Source organism: Agelaius phoeniceus (genome assembly GCF_051311805.1).
Source record: "Agelaius phoeniceus isolate bAgePho1 chromosome W unlocalized genomic scaffold, bAgePho1.hap1 SUPER_W_unloc_2, whole genome shotgun sequence".
Classification (NCBI taxonomy): Eukaryota; Metazoa; Chordata; class Aves; order Passeriformes; family Icteridae; genus Agelaius; species Agelaius phoeniceus.
Window position 1 is genome coordinate 9,591,607 of NW_027509867.1, and position 19,708 is coordinate 9,611,314.

The 19,708-nt window shown below is 48.1% G+C and overlaps 1 protein-coding gene across 1 annotated transcript in view; it reads right to left on the minus strand.

Moving 5' to 3' along the window:
• Positions 1 to 243: 243 nt before the first annotated feature.
• The window catches only part of LOC143692718 (TOG array regulator of axonemal microtubules protein 2-like), a 33,370-nt gene continuing 13,905 nt past the window's right edge, over positions 244 to 19,708 (minus strand). The window contains exons 4-15 of the mRNA XM_077172960.1: positions 16,019 to 16,196; positions 14,736 to 14,897; positions 13,981 to 14,113; positions 12,209 to 12,314; positions 11,236 to 11,471; positions 9,575 to 9,727; positions 8,263 to 8,380; positions 7,206 to 7,309; positions 5,219 to 5,423; positions 3,826 to 4,042; positions 2,657 to 2,743; positions 244 to 443 (exon numbers count right to left, since the gene is read on the minus strand). Coding sequence (XP_077029075.1) covers positions 244 to 443; positions 2,657 to 2,743; positions 3,826 to 4,042; positions 5,219 to 5,423; positions 7,206 to 7,309; positions 8,263 to 8,380; positions 9,575 to 9,727; positions 11,236 to 11,471; positions 12,209 to 12,314; positions 13,981 to 14,113; positions 14,736 to 14,897; positions 16,019 to 16,196 — 1,899 coding nt within the window. The remainder of the gene's footprint in view (positions 444 to 2,656; positions 2,744 to 3,825; positions 4,043 to 5,218; positions 5,424 to 7,205; positions 7,310 to 8,262; positions 8,381 to 9,574; positions 9,728 to 11,235; positions 11,472 to 12,208; positions 12,315 to 13,980; positions 14,114 to 14,735; positions 14,898 to 16,018; positions 16,197 to 19,708) is intronic.

The window sequence follows — 19,708 nt, forward strand, 5'->3', positions numbered from 1 at the left end:
CAACAGAGACTGGCCCAGCTCCCCCCTCACCTCTGTGTGAGGCTGAGCCATGATTCCCTTCACCTTGTCCTCCATCTGGAGCTGCTCCAGGCCCCCCATGCCATGACTAGGAAGGGCAATGGAGAGAGCGGGGGCAGATGCAAACCCTTCCTTTGGATTTCATCTTTTTTGGCACAGCTAAAAAGGCAAATCCGGAGGTGTCCAACTCAGCGCTTCCTCAGCTTTCTGGAGAACATCTCGCCTTCACCAGCCCAGCATTTTGGAGAGGTTTTCCCGCACGTGTGCAGGCTTGCTGGCAGCACATTTCTTCAGCTGGGTGCCCATCACCTTGTAGAGGGCAGAGGCGAGCTTGGTGGCCACGGTGCGGACACTGGCGCTCCGCACGGGCAGCGCCTTGTTCTCCAGGAAGGACCAGAGCACGGGCAGGGCGTCGCGCTGGACGACTGCAGGGCTCCTGGCATGGACCCACTGCACAAGCACTGCCGGGACAGAGACACAGCTCCTTAGCCACAACCTCAATGCAAACAAGCATCTACCTCTGCTTTTGCTTCTGGCAAGCCTCTCTGGCCAAGATCAGCAAAATAGCACACAGAGCCCCTTGATCCAGAAACGGGCAAAGCAGCTGATCACCCTGGAAACAGAACCACCAACCCCTCAGGACTAATTGCTCCAACCAGAGCCTTGTCCCTGTGGCAGACTTTGCACATTTATTAAATTATTTCACAATCTCTTTCTGCATAAACAATGAATGAAACGTCCAACTGCCTTTTATTTCCATTAAGAACTTGTCTAAATCCACACTGAAGATTTGGAAATGCACCATAGAGAGGAAATGGAGAGATTTCTAATAAAGGGATGATTCCATTTTTGTAACTTTGATGTCAAGTTCCAAATGTCTAATCTGGCTCTTCCCTGTGCTCAGTGGCACACAGCAAAGGGCAGGATTAGAACACACCTCAAAACTCCAGCCCACCAGAGATGGCTGCTCCTTGACAGCTGGATTAGAAACATCAGTGACCAGCTGGTGTCTTTGGCAGAATGCTTTTGGGGCTTCCAAGAAACAGCTGTTTCAAACCTCAGGGTGTCTTAGAGAATTACCCAGATCCCATTGCTGTGGCATTTGAACATCTCCACATTTTATTGCCACTTTCCCCTCCCAATGTTAATGGCATTTTTTCTTTTAATGTCCACTGAAATAGGGGCATAAAGAAAGAAAAATGCTACACAGGGGACTGAAATGCAACCAAAACACGAATGTTTTCTCATATTGTCTCTGAAATGTGCTCTCTGCCCATTTTTTGAACTGAACTATATCAAACACAGACAAAAATTTACTACCAACAGGCTTCTTGCATGGCAGATTTGGCTGAGAGACCAAAACCTGAATGGCTCTGGAGACCATTCTTATTTTCTGATCAGACAAAATGTTATCTAGCAGCCATTTAATATTCTGTGGTGGAAGAGACTTCATTTTCTCTATGCTGTTAATCCACCACCAGTCATCAACATTGAAAGAGTTCCTGCAAGTACCCAAAACCAATTTTGCTAAGCAGGAAAGGGTTATGGTACCCTTTATGGTACCCATTTTAAAATGGGAATTCATTTGAGTTTAAATGCAGTTAAAGACATCGGTGACTACTGAACGTGAGGAACAGCTGTCTGTTTCTACTAAATCTCAGAGACAACATCTGCTCTTTCTAAAGTAATCCTAATTTATGGTTAATTCCTTTATTTGAAAAAGAGATCAAAAGAACTGCTAAACTAAATTCCCTATTGCTGGAGATCTACTTTATTCAAATGCTCTTTAAAGGGCCTTTGACATTCCCAGTCACTGAACATGCCCTTTTGAGATTCCTAATGGAGACACAAAGTGTATTGAACCTTGCATTCAAAGATGTTGGCATAATTAGCAGTGGATTTAGCCCCAGGTAAAGCAAGGTGATCAATTCTCCTCTCTACTATATATTGAGATTATCCTTTTTCCATTCCTTGGCTATTGCTGACATAGCAAGCTCCTCTGAGGAATCAATTATCAGCTGCATTTGTAGCATTTTGGACAGCGCTGGCACAGGCAGACACTGTTTGCACACCCTGAAAGGCTCAGTCCAAGCCACTTTGACAGCACAGGCAGGGAGCCTCAGCCCTCTGCTTCTGTCCCTGTGCCCCAGAGGCTGCCTTGCACTAAACCCCTGCCTCTGATGCCTCTGTTGAGTTTTGACCTGAGCTGTGATCCCCAGGCTCTGCATGGTTCAGCCTCAAAACTTTCCAACAGAAAAACAAGAATTTTGTGAGGACAGAACAAACTGATGCCCTGAAACAGCATTTGTCACCATTTCCCCTCAAAGATCACAGATGTCCCTGAGCTTCCCAGAGAGGAGCCAGCTGGGGTATTTTCAGCCCCTCCCTTTGCTGGAGGTGGTTCTGAGATGCCCCAGTGAGAGCTCAGCCCCGAGGCCGAGCGCTGCCCCCATCTCAGATGCTGCCCAGCTCTGCAGCAGCCAGGGAAATCCTGCCAAATCCACCTGCCTGGGCTATTGGGCAGCAGGGACAAGCTCAGCACCTCCTGATGAGGAGGAGCTGCTCTGCTGTCTGTTCACAGGCATTCCCTGTCAATACTCCCTGGGCAGAGCTCTTGGCTCAGAAGGGGAGGCCATACCTGTGATACACTCGGTGACATCCAGCAGAGCTTGGCCACTCAGGTGATTCCATTGGTAGCTGAACTCTTTCAGCAGTGACACTTGATCTACAAGGGAAACACATGGTTCTGCTCACTTTTCTCAGGTCATAGGAGAAAGGACAGTGAGGAGGGAAAGGGCAGGGCCAACCCCATTTTATAAAATCAAGTACATTTCTGTGGATTTTTGAATCCTTTTCTTCTTTCCTTCCAGCCTGCTTGGCAGGGTTTAAAATTCCAAAAGAAAAGCTCTCCTTTCACATTTGTAAATCCAAACTTGTCTGCTGTAGCAGGAGCTATGTTAAAACATTTCACATCAGGGACCTCAAGAGTTCAGTCACATGGAAGCAGTGAAAAGGTTTTGCATCCCAGAGCAAAAAGGAAGAAGCCCATACTTGGGTCACAGAAAGGCACTGAGTCAGGCAGCTCCTGAGTTCACGGAGCAGCTGGGGAGGAGAAAGTGGAAACTCCTTTTGAAGACCTGCCTCTTCAACACTCCTTTTTTCAGGCATATTTCCCCAGTGAGCATTCTCAGAGCTGACATAAATCTGTGTGGCAGAGGAATTTAGAGCAGCCCTTGCCTATGTAGTTAATTGCTGTGGCCATCTTGCCCCATGCAAAACAACATGTGGAACAAGGCATCATTGACAGCTGGGTTTATACCTGTTTGTTCTAAAGAAATGAACTTGGTGAATCATAAGTTCCCCTTTGAACATGGAAGACAAAGAAGAAAAGTGGAAAATAGGCAGCTGATGCCTCTAATGTAGAGCCTTGCAGGTGGCTGCTCTGCAGAAGCTCTGATGGGCCAGTGTCCCTTCATGCCAACAGCAAAGCTGTTCATTTGGGAAGTCAGACAGGGCCCAAGCACACTCCAAACCCCCTTTGCCTCTGAACTGTAGCAAAGCTGTAGCCCAGGACTTGCTCTTCAGACAAGCAGCACAGAGCCAAGGGAGCCTGGGACTGTTGGGAAATGCTGCTGCACACTCCAGCCTGTTGGGGATGGTGCATAAGGACTGCAGCTGCACAGCTTCTGGTGGGTGTCAGCTGGAGTGTTCCACAGACAAGAGCAGCTGTCAAGGCACTCAGCGCTCTCTTGTGCAGGAGAGACAGAGATGCAGTTGAGGAGAGTCCCTGCCAGGGCTCAGCCTTACCCAAATGAGCAATGGATTCTTCCAGTGCTTTCACAGCTGCAGCACGAACCCTGGGATCCTTTGAGTTCAGGTTCTTTGTTATTCCTTCCACCAAACCAATGATCACTGGGTTCAAGGCATCTTTCAGGGCTCCTGTGATTTCAGCCAGCACGTCCAGCGCCCTCTGCTTCACTTTCTTGTGGCTGTCAGATATCCTCAGGACAAAATAATCAAAAATCTGTGAAGAGAACAAGCAACGTGAAAGCTGGATTCAAATGTCCTTGTTTGAAGAGTGGCTGTAGCAGTCAGCAATGTCAAAGATGAAAGTGATCCTTTCTGTCAGGTCAGCACTCGCTTGCACAATTGCACTGTTTTCCTGTGGGCCACTCACTGGAATAGTGGAGCAACCTCATGATGGTTGAAAGATTTTCTTCTGTTTTTAAGAGATTGGGCTGGGGACAGAGTAGCCCCTATGGTATTTCTCTCCATCTCTAAATCATTAAATCAATTCCATTTATTAATGCTAAAGAGTACCTTTGCTTTGAATGGAAGCAGATGTTTACAATGCCTGGTTTTCTACACAGTTGCCTCAAGTACTGAGGGCAGTTATGATTTTGCCAAAACTATGGCTGGAGAAGATCTAAGTTTTATTTTGTTTGTCTCAGAGCCAGTGTCTGGAGAAGTGCAGGGCTCTGATCAACTCTTCCAGGATCCAGACCATTTCTCTAAGTAACAGGTGGACTTCTGAAATGGAATGTGCTGTACAGCTCTCATTAGAGCACGTTCAGTCCCTTGACAGCCACATTATCAGGCACCTTTTCCTGGAAAAAGGGAAAAAGCAGCTACTGGGAGGAGAAGGCAGAGATGAGTCCTTAGCTGTTTCCATCCTTTTCCAAAGAGAAAAAAAGAGCCCCCCAAGAAGGGTGAGCACTGTCTTTACCAAGAGGAATAGGAACAAGGATGGAAATGAGTAGCCAGAGTTGTGCCTGTGCAAGACAAGATGGAGTATATAGAAGTGTTGTTTTTGAAAAACCAACTGGGTTTAAACCAACTCAGCCTGATACTTCTCTTCCCTATGCAAACCCATTTTTGGTCTAGAGAACAATTGCCATGCTTTCAGGGGCTGGATTTCCTTCACTTAACCCAACTGGGAGTAGGAGACAGCAGCAGTTACACCAGCAGAAAATTCTGCCATCATCTGATGAACAGCATCAATAGGCACCTGCCAGGCAAATACAGCTGGACTGAAATAACTTGTCCTGAAGACTGGACCTGAATTACATTTGTCTGGGTAAGAGGGACCAGCATGTCCCAAACAGCCAGGACGGAGTGCCAAGACACACTGAATTAACTTTGCTGCTACAGGCTTAGGAAAGGAGCTAAAGGAAAGGAGCAGTGAAGATACCCTACGTACTTGGACAATGTTGGTGGAGATGAGCTGGGGGCTGGTTTTGCACAGGTCTTGGAGGAGTTCCACTCCTTCCATCCTTGTCTGAAACCCCTTGGCTTCCAGGAGATGGTAAAGCTTCTGCAGCAGCTCCGTTTCTTCCACAGCTGGAGGTGACGTGACCTGGGCTTTTGCACAGTGTAGGAGGTGTCCATCAGAGAGAGATTTCACCCTGGAAAATAAAACCAAATGAGGACCTGTTGGTGATAATTATCATAGCATGGCATCCCTGTCAAGGAAATAATTAGCATTGACTCCATGATTCCAGAAAGCTGAGGCTGATCAATCACTTTATTACACTATACTATACTATACTATACTATACTATACTATACTATACTATACTATACTATACTGAAACTCATCGCCCTTACAGACAGTCTGATACAGACAGACCAGATTGGTCAATTGAATCCAAAACACCATCACCAGTAGCCAATTAAGAAATTACCCTTTAGTAAACAAATCTCTATAACACATTCCACATGTTCACAACAACAGGCGCAGCAAGGGCAGATAAGAATTGTTTCTGATTCTTTTCTCTGATCTTCTCACAGCCTTCCCCAGAACAATGCCTGGGAAAGTTGTGCCTGCTGCTCTCTATGGAGAGAGCTGCAGCCACAGACAATACCTTCAGTTAATTGTGAGCAAAACATCTTGAGCAGCTTTCCTATTATGTGATTTCAAGCTGGAAAGTCATGAGGGTCTGAAGAACAATGTGGACCTCATGACAATGATTACCGGAGACAATCTGCAAGTAACGTTCTTGCTGGAGCTCACTGAGGAAAACCAAGGATGAGATGCATCTGATCTATCTTCAGATGGCTGCCAGGGCACACAGGTCACATTGCTTTGTGGAGAAAGAGAGACACTGCTTCCAAGTCTAAATGCTTCCTCATAAGGGACATGTGTGTCTTAGAATAAGGAAACTCATCACTCTGGAGAAGTGTCTCTGCACCAGGCATGACAATCTGGAAAAGTAGCTCAGATGCATCTGAACCGATAAACAGGGCTATATTTGAAGGATTCAGAAAATCAGTAAGAGAGATAAAAACGGAAGCCAGACATCCCAGAACTACACTCCACTCACATTTCATTTGCTTCCCTAGAGCCTAGATGCACAGGTTAACAAACCCACTGGGAACAATTCTCCTGGATCAACCTGTCTCTTCCATAAGCACGGGAAGATGCTAGCTGTGCTACTGAGGCATGTGGTCACTTTCCTGCCACTGCTGAGCAGGACAGAGCTAATTCTGTTATCAGAGGAGAAGAGGTACAAGCAGCTCTGCAACTGCCATGAAGAGACAGCAAGGAGCAATTCCTGTCTTAAATGCTGATTGCAGCACAGGGGGAAATAAACCAAACATGCTGTCCATCAAGCAAATTACATGAAGGACAGGAATATCAAGACAAAAAGTCCACATTGAGACACCTGTTGACTGAAGTTGTTCAGGAATTGCCTTGCTCCTTACTACTCAAACTTGATACTGTTTGAGTGTAAGAAAACCATGATTCAGCCAGGCCAAACCACATGGATGAGAACTGCATCTTTGTGGAATGGCATCTTGCTTCCAGACTGAGATTTCTCATCAAAACACCCATTTGAAAGACTCCACTCAGATGAAAACAAAGCCCTGTTTGAATTTACTTGTCCCAAGTCAGGCAGCAGAAACTTGGCCCTCTCCCAGCCTCCACAACACTGCCCTTGCCACTGCACTGCATTGTCTGAGCTGCAACCAATGGGTGTCTTTTTGTCTCTCCATTTTTGTGGAAACCCCTCCAGAGAAGTTGTGTTCAGCACAATACAGAAGTAGACATTTTTTTATCCTAGAGCATTTGTAGGGAAAGGAAACAATCTGTGGCACTGGTCATCTCTGCCAGAAAGTTTTTCCTGAGGAAGAGACATGTAAAGCTTGTCATGTGCTTTGTCTCATCTAACAAAAGTGCTCAGTACCGTTTGCTAGAAGACAACGTGGCCTGGGGCTTCTTTGAGCCACCGTTCCTCTCCTTCACCGGCTCCTTGACAGATGGGCCTTCAGCCTTCTGGTTTGCCATCCCCTACAAAGACATAGAGAAACCCCATCAGTCTTTGGAGTATAAAATTGGAAATTCCCTGTTGAAAACACAAATTAGAACCAGGATCACTGCTACCAAGGCTTAGGGAAACATTTCCTAACTTACAGATGGAAACAGACCAGAGATTCAGTGATGCCAACTCTTTGTTTTCAGTAGCCCAAGGCAGGTTATGGGTGCTACCAGACTGAGCAGCAATATAAAATCCTAAATTCCTTAAGTCTTGAGCATAAATGGAAATAATGCAAACTGGCAGGCAATGAGTGTTTGTGAAGGAAGCAGCAGAACAAACTGGACTCTTTGGGGGTTGGCCCATTGTGTTGGAAGTAGATTTGGTTCAACAGTCACTCTCCCTGTGCCTGCACAAAGGCAGGCTCCCTTCTATAATGTCGATAGAAAAATCCCCTCAAACAAACAAAGGATTTTCCACTGGATGCTGCTGAATTCACCAAGCTTCTTCCAGCTCCACAGGGCTTGACAGCAGGGCAGCATTCCCAAAAGACAGACAGTAATTGAAGTAACTAGGATTGACTTGGACATCTTTTGTGTATTTGCAAATTTTCTTCGTACTACTATTTCCAGTGTCCTTTGCAAAGACTCTGTTATCTTCAGGAGCACAATTCTCACTTAATTCCTTTACAGGGGCAGAGTAGGGAGAGCATGGTGGGGGCTTACGCTTAAATGTAAACCCATTTTCTCCTCTTCCCCTTTCCTCTTTGTGACTGATATTGAAAATATTCAAAACCCCACTTTTTCCCTAATAATATCAATTCCTTTGTGATCTGCAGATGAACAGGCTGAGGATTAACAGCTCATTCCCAGCAGCAAAATGATTCAGCAGAAGAGGAATGAGCTAAAGACAGATTGGGTATGTTTGATCTCATATTAGCAGTGGCAATACTTGCACAAAGGAGACATTTCTCCTGCCAAGCACTTACTTCCTTCTTGATTCTTGTCAGAATATCTTCCAGGTCACGGGTGGAAAGAGATTGTTCCAAAAGCTTTTTAAATTGTTGATGATTGAGCAACATCTTCACCATCTCCTGTCCATAATGCCTAAGGAAGGAAGGAAGGACAGAAGAAAGGAAGGAAGGAGGCAAAAAGGAAGGCAGGAAGGCATGAAGGAAGAAAGGAAACAAAAGAAAAGTGAACAAACACAGGAAGAGTGTTAACAGAAAAGGCTGATACCTTAAACTCATCAGGTGCAATCCTTGCACAAGAAGGCATTACCTGCTCAGCAAAGAGGGAGATTTACCTCACTTGACACTGCACAGTGCTGTCAGCTGAACACAAGAGGCAAGAGGAGAATGTGGGGCAACAGAAAAATACCATTTCACTCTGAAACTGTGGGTGTGCTTCTGTGGCATCAAAGGATCTCAGGGAACAAGCAAAACACATCTGCTTTGTTGTCAGAGCCTATTAGCAGTGTCTTGCTGCCATTGCACAATAATTTGCCTTTCTTTAACTGGCAGGGAAGCCAGAACAAAACACCTCATGCATCCTATTGAGTATTCTATACTATGTGTTTGCACAGGGGCAGCTAGTTGCTCTGGTGTTCTTGGCAGCTATTCATGGGAATTTCATCATCAAAGGAAGGGGATTTTGGTGGTTTGGGTTGATTTTGCCACAGTTTTCTTCAAGAAGAAATGTGGAGTTCACTGAGCCACAGATAACAGCATTCTAGAAATCTGCAGAACAGGTTTAGAAAGACTGAATATGTTGGCTGAAGACCTCTGAAATATTTCTAGGAAAGTCTGAAGTTAATGAGAAATGGATGTTTGGGATCCTTCAGTGATGAACATTAGCCAACACTTTGGCTTTGTGTTGTGCACCTAAGGCCAAACAAAACTGTTGGACTCGCTGATCTGAGCTCTTTTCATCTCACTAAAGAATCCTTCAAGCCACAGGAAAAAGTTGGCAATGCTCCTTTTTGCTGGCCAACCTCAGGTTTCCCAGTACAGCCATTTGCCCAGGCAACACAGAGCAGTGGTCACAGTGCCAAGGCTGACAGAGCTCAAGAAGTGTTTGGACAATGCTCTCAAGCACATAGAGTGACTCTTGGGGTCATTGCACATGGCCAGGGGATGGACTCCATGACCCTGATGGGTCCCTTCCAACTCAGCATATTCCATGATTCACACCATGAGGTAACTTCATATTCCCTTTAGTTTCCACTCTTTTGTGGTTTCATCTTTATAACCAGACACAAAACGGTTTTGCTGTTTTAGGAGGTGAAATGAAGATCATTACCTTGTGTCCTTGTGACAGTCCTGAGCAAGCTTCCCTGCCACGTGTGCCAGCCTCTCAGCCCTGGCTGTGCCTGCGAGCTTGGTGGCTCCAATTCTCTCCATCAGGGACAGGAGGAGTTCGGCCGCACGCTTCCGCACCGGGGCGTGGCGGCTGCTGGGGAGGAGAGAGCAAACCCTGGGCCACAGGGACCAGGAGCAGCAGCAGCACAGGCCTTGGCCAGAGCCTGCTCCCTGCCCTTGCTGGGGGAAGGAGCCTGGGCTCTCCCTGCACCTTCAGACACCTGCAGAAGGTTCTGTCCTCAGGTAAACACAAAGTTAGCATGGTACACAAGGCCTGCCTGCACGGAAGAGGGAGGAATTCAGCCTTCCTGCACGGTCTGATACTCAATTTCTTTCTCAGTATTTATTCTGAGAAAGATTAAAGAAATAGGTGACATATGAATAATTTAGAAATTAAGGACAATTGATGCTGACCCATCAGAGGGCACCCAGTACACAGAGCTGCAGCAGGATTGAGGCTCTTTCCACCCATTTATCCCCAAATCTGCAGAACTTTGGAAAACAACAAATGCAGGGAAAACACATTGTGGGCCATGAAGTTGCAGAATATCCAGCAATGCAGCCTGTTTCTTCTGTGAGGCTTGGCAATGGATCCATCTGAATGTTTTTCCCTATTCCAAAGCTGGGGAAAGGGTGGCAGGCAGTTTAGCCAGGTTGTCCTGTTCTAGAGAGTGTCTCTTGGGAACTATCACCAACATTTAAGGCAGCATTTGCTTCAACTGTCCCATGGCACTCGGCCTGTGAAGGTGCCTTTAGAGTGATTCATCATCTCAAGGCTAACACGAAACATCAGTTTGAATGGAAAGTAGAGCTCTAAGGCCAGGACAGTCATACAAGACTCCTTTGGCAGGAGCTGCCCCTGCTGTGCAGGCTGTGCCACACCCAGCAGATTGTCCCCCATGTGCTCCATGCCCCAGCAAGGACCCTCCTCATTTCTCAAGTTAATGGCATCATGAGGATAGGTGGTTTTCCCCAGGGCCTCTGTGGTTATTGCTGTGAAATACCAAACACTGCTCACAGCTGCAATTGCAATTGTCCCTCTTCCCACAAAAGCACAAGGCTCTATCCTTGGCCCTTGCAGGCACTTTCCCTTCCCCACCAGTCACCATATCTAGGAAAATCTGACGGACTGGGAGAACTCCAGGAAGCAGCAGGAAGCTGAGTCAGAGGAGCTTTAGTTTGGATATCAGGAAAAAGGGTTTTTCACCCAGAGGGTGGCTGGGCACTGGAACAGGCTCCCCAGGGCAGTGGTCACAGTGGTGACAGGGTTGAAGAAGCATTTGGACAACAATCTCAGGCACTTGGTGTGACCCTTGGGCTGTTCTGTGCAAGGCCAGGAGCTGGACTTGATGGTCCTGATGGGCCCCTTCCAACTCCCCATATTCTACAGTTCTGTGATTCTGAGAACTAATAGGCTGCAGGAGGGCAGAAATAGGTGACAAGAGGAAAGAAGTGAGGGTGGTCGGAGAATCAAGTCACTGAGTCCACAGAAGATGCAGGATACAGGACCCTTCCCTCCCACCATTCCCATTCTCTGTCTCATCCCTTCTCCCTCCCACACACACAAAGGTGAAGAACATCACTAAAAGAAGAAGAACCTACTTGACTCCCATGTCCATGAGAGCAGCCATTGCTCGTGCAGGAGTCACATTCTCCACCATGATCCCCAGGGTCTGACTGGCTGCTTTCTGAACAAATTCTGGCGAGTTGGACACCATCTGGAGAAGGACCCGAGCAACCTCATCCACCTCAGAGTCCATGTCCTTCTTCAAGGTCACAAAGAGCTCTCCCAGAGTGACAATGGCAGAGTAGGACACCTTGGAACGGAGGTTGGTCACCTGGGGAAGTCATGAGGGGAAGTATAAGAATCACCTTGAAAAGAAAACCAGTTACCTTCAACAGAAGTCCCAGGAAATGACAACACATCCCACTGTGTCCAGAGGAACATACAAGTACAAGAAGAGCAGGAGAGCACAAGCACAGAAAGGCACTTACTCTGGCACCAATTTCTGGCCTCAGACCTGCTTACTGCAGGCCTAAAAAAAAATTTGACCAAAGTGTTCTACTTAACCCTTCTAAAATGTCCACAGCTTTGATTTTAGGCCCTTTTACTAGAAAATTAAAGCAAGATCTGCTTTCAGATCATAAAGGCACAAGTCATAAAGATTAAAGAGTCAGGTGCTCCTGTTCAAAAAAGCAACACCAGCAGCTGAAGCACTCAGCCAGGAAACGGAAAACACAGGCTCTGGTCTACAGAATAATTTGCAGTGTTGAATTACAGTTTGGGCAGAGATTGGGACTCTGGAAAATAATGTCATTAGTGTCTCAGTTTCTGCCTTTGCACATTGCATTATAAAGGCACCACAATCAAAGATGAGTGTCAGATACCTGACCTGCCAGTAGATACAGCTGCATGTACCCACGGATCCTACAGATAGCTGACAGACATTAGAAATATCAGGTCTAAAACCAGAAATGAAGGCAGACCTTGAGCACACATGGAGATGAGCAAGCACATACCTACTCTACACACCGTGTATGAAGTATGGAGGACAATTCAGAACAATGTTCTCACCTCGCTGGTAACTGCCAAGCAAATGTCACGAAGTCTACAAAGCAGGACCTCTGAATGGGACCCAGCCAGGTGTTTGATGGTGAAGAGTCCCTTCTCCTTCAGCTCCCTGAAAGGCAGAAGATTGATTTTTCTCTCCACCAAGGCAGCACCCTCTGAAATGACCAGGCTGGCAGCTCAGTTGAACAATGGGAGGTGCTTTTCAAGGAGTGCTTATTGAAATCCTGGAACGCGTTGCCCCAGGGTGCTGTGGCTGTCAAAAGCATTCACAAACCCAAGAGGCAAAGAGAGGGGTTTTAGAGTGGCCGTTTAAGAAGACAGCCTTTCTGAAATCTCTGGCACATGAGGCTCCTCTGTCACTGCTTCCTGGAAGCTGTGAGACCGGGCCATGCTGCTGTTTCTTGTCACCTCCCTGTACCTGTCCCTGAGGCACAGTGCCACCGGGCTGTTATTGGGGCATTTTCCTTCTTTGTCAGCCCCAGCAGGCATTCAGCAGGGAGAGTCTGCACTGCCACTCTGGAGCTGAGTTTCCACTCTACAATCTCAGCCTGTCACCCCCTCCACTCCACCTCACACATTCCCCAAAAAAGCAGCAGGATGACCCAGGAGATTCTACCCCTGGGCAAACTCTGGGCAAACTCTGGCTTTTCCCAAAACCCCCTACCTAAAACAACCCCCACAACAGCAACAAGTTATTTAAAAGGTGCAAACAACTCTGTCTCTGAGCACTTGCTTTGTGCAAGCCCTCAGCTACAGGAAGGTCTGTGAGGCATCAGGGCTGCAGCCCAGGGCTGGTGACCGATCCCACAGGCACCCCTGAGGGTCATCCGGACCCCCACACCTGCAGAAGCTCTCTGCACCTCACAGGGCACCAAAGAGAAATGGGGAAGAGAAAGCAGAAGTGAAAGGGCAAAACAAAGGTGATTCCACAAGGAGATGCATCATGGCAGATTTTTCATGCTTATCCCGGTGTGAATGGAGTCCTTACCCCTGTGTGAATGAAGCATCCACCAGGGAGTGATAAAAAAAGACATCAAAAAGAAAACCAGTATCAGCTAAAATTTGTAGGGTTATCACCTCTGGGCCTCCTTCTGCCTGTGTATAATTTTGGGACACATCGGGAGTATTGGCAAAACATCTCAGGTCCATATGAAGCAGTGAGAGGTAAAAAGTTGAATTCCAAAAGTGCAAGATTCCTAGAGGGTTTTCTTTCTTTTTCCTTCTCTTCTGCCATGAGCCCTTCAGGAGTAATGGCAGGCTGAGGGACTTGAAAGCACAACTCGGTCCATTTCTCAGAAAAAGGAACTCCCTGGAGCTGCTTCTGGGACTCCCATGCAGGAGGTCACAGGGAGACCCTGTCACCTGCCATTGCTGTCAGCAGTGGGAGCAGAGAGGAATCTTACTCAGTCCCACTGGGCCAGTGGCCCAAGGCACCCAAATCTCTACACTCAAAATTGCTGCCATCCTGCTTCTGCCTTCAGCCAGCAAATCATCTCCTTCCAGAGCTTTCTCTCTTCCCTCAAGGTTTCCTTTGCAGCTCCATGGAGCAGCAGGCAAAGCGAGGAAACAGCACGGACCTGCTGCAGCTGCAGCACTGCTGCAGAGCAAGGCCAAGAAAAGGCTGCTCTCCAATCTTCATCCTCTCCCTGCTCTGCAGTGGTTTCACCAGTGCCCTTTGGCCCTCTGGGCTCTCGGGGCTCCGAGGCACGAGCAAGACACGCTTCTGACCGACCTTAACGCCGAGAGGGACACAGAGGGAACGGGGCCTTTCTTACCAGTCATCGCTGCCCAGCAAGGAGAGCGCCTCCTGCAAGGACTGCTGTGGGTCTGAAGAGGCTCTGTCCTTCCGCCCACGCCCACGGAGCGGCTCCTCTCGGCGCCTGGCACCAGGGGCCGTCTGCGAGGTCACTGTGAGGAGAGGGTCGGCCATGGGCGCTGCAGCCCCGGGCAAGGCCCCGCCATGGAGCGGCCTCAGCCCCATCTCCCAGCCAGGGCTCCGTGTGCTACAAACTGGCACTGGCTCAGAGGCCTCCCTGCTGTCTGGCTCCTGGGGCTCCTTGCTTGCTCCCAGCCTCCCCCAGCTGGGCCCAGCTCTAGGCTGAAGCTGACAATTGCCCCCGCAGCGCCAGCGCCCAAGTGCCACAGGTGCCCAGATAGTGAGTGAACAACTGATCGTGGTGGTTCTCATACAAGCACAGGGAGCACAGCCTGGCAGACTGCCCTGCAGCTCATCCCTGCAGTCCCAGCTGCCTCCTGGCACCAGTGCTGTAGTTTGGACGATCAGGATGGGCAAAAGCCAGAGATTAGGCCTTTACCACTACTTTATTCAGCTCAACTTTCCAGTGGATCTCTAAGAACCAACTGCTCCAGTACTTCCAAGCTGGAGTCACTCAAAAGTAGATTTGCTGTTCACTCTCAGGACAGACTATGGAGCCAAGATCCCAGCAGTGCTGGCTGAGGCAGGAGGCAGTTTGTGCTCCTTGTGCAAGGACAAACCCGTGTGGAAAAAGCTGCCATGGAGCAGGCTTACCTGAGGAGCTGTGTGGGAAGCTGCCATCCCCATGGATGATGGGTGTATTGGGCAGTAAGGGAACATTGTCCTGCTTCCTCACGACCTCCTTCTTCAAGGCACCACCAGGGTGTGTTCTCTGCACTCTAGAAGCTGTGCCATCAACAGGTGGTAGGCTAAAGGCTGCAGGGACCAAAGAGGAGCTTGTAAGGGGAGAATGCTGGACAGGGCGATGATGGAAAGGGCCAGAAAACTTGCTGGAGCTGCGTAACATCTCTTTGTTATCCCAAAGAACTTCAAGTATAACAATGAAATACCACTTTATACCAAGTATAACACTAACATGGGACAATGAGCACAGAGTCCTAGAAGATTTTGGGTTGGAAGGCACCTTTAAGCACTATCTAGTCCAACCCCTGTGAGCAGGGACATCTTCATCCTGATCAGGTTCCTCAGAGCCCCATGTAAGATGGCCTTGAACACCTTCAAGGATGGACCAACAACAGCTTCTCTGGGAAAACCCTTCCAGCTTTTCATTCCCTTCATTATAAAAAAAATTCTCCCTTATGCCTAATCTAAATCTACCCTATTCTAGCTTAAAGCCAAACTGCAGCGATGCTTTCCCTAAGAAACAATGAAACCCAGCATTGCTTTGCCTTTGTTCTCCTGTTGCAGAGGCTGGCAGGGGCAGTTGCCAAAGCAAAGTGCAGATAACCTTGGGTGCTGGCCTGGGGCTGAGTGCTGCCTCCTCAGGGCCCCGCTGCCGCCCTCGGGCAGCGCTCACAGCCCTGCAGGCAGAGCCCCTCAGCCGGGATTCAGTCGGGAACGCTGCTGCCTCCTGGGGCTACAGCAGAAGCCCTGGCTGGGGCTTCAGCACAGCTCTACAGCACCAGCTCCTCAGCAGGGAGTGGCAGGAGAAGGATCTCTGGTGTCTTCATTAAAAGGAGCTGAATTTTGTTTCTTCCAGGCTGCACCCCGGTTGAAAAGCATTCTTTTGGACTCCCCTTCCCTGGAGGCTGCTCTCCAGGAGAGAGTCTGAAGCCCCAGTGTACTTTGCAAGACAGAGTTTTCTACTCTAAAAGACTTTAGAGATCAAGGGAGGAAGCTGATATTCTGTTACTGACTCAGTGAGGTCATGGGCAAGACACTTCATGCCTCTGTATTTTCCTTTGAGAAACAGAATTCAATCCCAAGCAAGCTTCCACTCAGATGCAAGCAGAACAGCTCCCCAGTCTGATTGCAACGCTGTGCAAAGGGCAAGCAAGTGGTCAAAAAGGACCACCACAAGTGTAGCCACCACTTACTTGCTTCAGCTGCATCCCCAGGCTCGACTGTCTCAGGAATAGGCTGCAAGGATGTTTTCCTTTGTCTCCTTTTCTTCATCTCTCTCTCGAAAAGCTCTGCGTCCTTCCGCTCCAAGTTCTTTTGAGCCAACATGCACAAAGCAGCACGGATCTGGGTGCAATGGAAATACATCATAGACTGCAAGCAGAGACACACAAACCACACACAACATCTCATCAGGAGCACAGAGTCCACACAGTGCCGTAGGCTTCAATGCAGCTCCATCCACATTCCAATAGTTTCAGAGGAATGCCTCCAGTCCTCACCTTGGCAATTACACACAGTGAGGGGGAACACTTCAGTGCCACAACCTTCCACTACTGCAAATGCAACCTATGTCAGGAAGCCCTGCTTGAAGCATCAAAGTCATAGGAGTGCTCCAAGACAGAGGAAGAGCTGCCATGGCCAGTGAGCAGGCAGTTCAGTTCCTACAGGCCATGGCAGGAGAATAAAAACCATGTGCAATACCCAGCAAGGAGGGCTAATGAGCTGTTGCTTAACACTCATGGCCAGGAATTGCAGCTGTTTCTCACTTCCTGGCTTCTGAACAACTCAGCTCTGAAGGGCTCTGAAGGACTTGGTCTCTCAGACCAGGAGACCAAAAGGAGGAGTCATGTGAAAACAAGTTGCAGAAACACTGATGATAATGAGCAGAAAACTTGAGAATGAGAGGGCTGTGAGATACAGCCATAAAGGTGACCAGGAAAAATCAACCTCTCCCATTTTCTTTTGCAGCCTTGCTTAAACCCAACATTAGAATCTTTGCTTCTCTGCTTTCGAGGGTGCACTTTGCCCACGTGCACTGATGTGTAGCTTGCTCTGTCATTCAGAACTTCTCTAAAACAGCCTTTGCACATAAAGAATGCTTCAGGCATGACCTTAGCACCATCTCCAAACCAGGGACCTTGGCACCACTGGAAATAGCCAAGCAATGGTTCTGTAGCTGTCCAATATATTCCCAAGGGAATCCCCATCCCCCAAGTGTGGCAGATGATGATTTTCAGTGACATTTTGGGCCAAGCACTAAACAGCCACTGGAAAGGAAGTCTGCTCATCCCTGTCCTTATCCCTTACCTTTCCAAAGCCATCCCTCAGCTCTTTGTCCCTCGTTAGACCAGGACTGGTGGGATGATCTGTCTCCTTGGCCTGGCTCAGTGGGTGGCCTGGGAATGGAAGCAAAGCTTTGTGTCAATCTCTGGCAGACTTCAAGCCCCCACAAATGCAATGCTGGGCAACAGGCAAGACAGGTTCCAGAGTGCAGAGCTCTCAAGACACAGAGATTGTGACTGAGAGCAGCAAGGTACAATGCCTGGACCCTCTCCCAAGGGAAGGGCTACTGGCAGCAGACATGACATGGCTCTGTTGGCCAGCAGACTGAAACCTGCTGCATGATGAAGGCCTCAGCCCCTGCAGGCTGGAGAGCCTCTGTGTCTGACAGAGAAGGGCAGAGACAGAGATTGCTCTTGACAGAGATTCTTTTCTGCCCTTTTTCACGCTGATTTTAGTAAACATCATCTTTCTGGTTCCTGAAAGAAGCCCCAGGTTCTAATACCTGGATGCATTTAGATCAACATTGTCTTCTTTTTGTTGGAATATTTTAGAGGACATTCAAAGAAAATCTGAGCATTGCAGGAGTGTTACCCAAATGTGAACTGTGTTCTTGACACTAGATATTTCATTTTCCCCAAGGATTTTCATTCTAAACTGTAAGAGCTTGGGCCACTTTTGGGCCAGCCTGACTAAAGGCTGATTTTCTGTCACAGACATCTTTTATGAAAAATCCTTTCCTTAGGATTTTTCCTCCTGAGAAGCTGAGAGGCCTCAGGAACAAAATGTAAACAATGGTTATCTGCTGCTGTGGAATGCAACAGGTGGATCTGTGATTGGTCTCAGAGAGTTGTTTCTAATTAATGGCCAATCACAGTCAGCTGGCTCGGACACAGAGGAAATCCTTCTGAGGAAATCCTTTCTTCTATTCTTTTAGTATAGTTTTTCTTCTATTCTTTTAGTATAGTTTTAATGTACTATATATCATAAAATAATAAATCAAGCCTTCTGAACAATGGAGTCAAATCCCCATCTCTTCCCTCAACCTGAGACCCCTGTGAACACCATCATAATTTTCTAGTTGCAATTCTATACAACAGCTTCACAGAAGATAAATTAAGTGGCAACGCAGTAGAAAAAAAGCAATGTCTTAAATCAGAACTTTTTGCCCCTGCAGAATGGTCAGCATAATAAAAAAAAGGAGACTTAACTAGTGGCTCTTTCAAAGGAGGGCCTTGGAAGGTAAAAGCCTTTGGGATATTGGCAGGGAAACTACAGATCCCAAGGTAACCTCCTTGGGACCACTGCTGTCAGTCAGGCCAGCAAAATGGACACACAAAATATAACAGAGGTGACGACACAATCTAAAGCATCTGAAGCTCCATATTTCATGGGACACATTTCCTGCAAACTTCTAAACAGCTGCACAGGGAAACATGCTCCTGCTGGCAGACACTTGAGGCAGGCCAGGGCAAAACCCTGAGCCACTTGCCCAGAGCTAGCACAGGCACAGCCTGGCCTCTGGGCTGCCCTGGGACAGCAGGGAGCCCAGAGCCCTGTGCTCTCCAGGAATGGCTCAGCTGCACCTGCACCCTCCTGCTCCTCTGCCTGCCCCACAGCTCAGCAGCCCTGCAGCTCCAGGGGCACTGGCAGCAGCACAGCTCCTTGCAGGGCACATGCAGGGCACAGCTGTTCCCTGGCAATGTGCACAGCCTCTCTGTGCTGCCACAGGACCCTTCCTGCTGCCAGCAAGCAGCCCAGCTCCCCCCTCCCCTCTGCCCTTGTCCTCCCTGGCAGTGCCCCTGGGGCCAGCGCGGCTCCGCGGCCTCTGCCGGGGCTCCTGGGCCCAGGCCCCTGAGCCGCCCCGGAGCCCAGACCTCCATTCCCAAGGCCGGGCTGCGGCACAGGAGGCTCCAAGCCCAACAGGTCAGCCAGTTCCCTTGGGAACAGAGCCATCCCAGCTCCTATCTTGCACCAAGAGCTCTTTCCCTTCTTCCTCTGGGTGTTTGCTGTAGGCTCAGAAGAAGCTGACATTCAGGTACAAGAGAAGAAGTGAGTTAATTGAACTCATGCCTTTACAATCAATCCATCTAATGGGTGAGGAATTCAAAGCATATTTTAGTTACTGAAAAGATTGCTTGTTTTTTTTTATTTTTCATGAAATGAGCATCAGTTTAATTTCTCTGAACAATATGGAGCTGGCAAGCCAAGAGAGAAGGGCTCTACTAGTTCATGTGGTGCCCATTGCCTCCCCACTACTACAGGACCCCTTTCCTTCCAAACAGTTGGAAATTCACTGTGCTCTCTAGAATCTGACACTGGCAAGGAAGTAATTGTTTTCAAAAGTAATTTTCAAGGCCTTTGTTTCTGTAGGTCCCACTGAATTCCAGGTCAGGTTTTGCATTTCTGGGATTTTATATTACTCTTTACAACAAAAGAAGTGCTGGGACACGAACAATGGCACCACGTTTTAGATGCAAAAGAAGCTTTGCTTTCTTCATTAGATGTGCCCAGTATTCTGTGAGCCTGGCTTTGTAGGGAACAAAGTGTTCATCCCAAAGTTCCATTTTTGCTCTACTTACTTGTTCCAGGGGTTTATTATC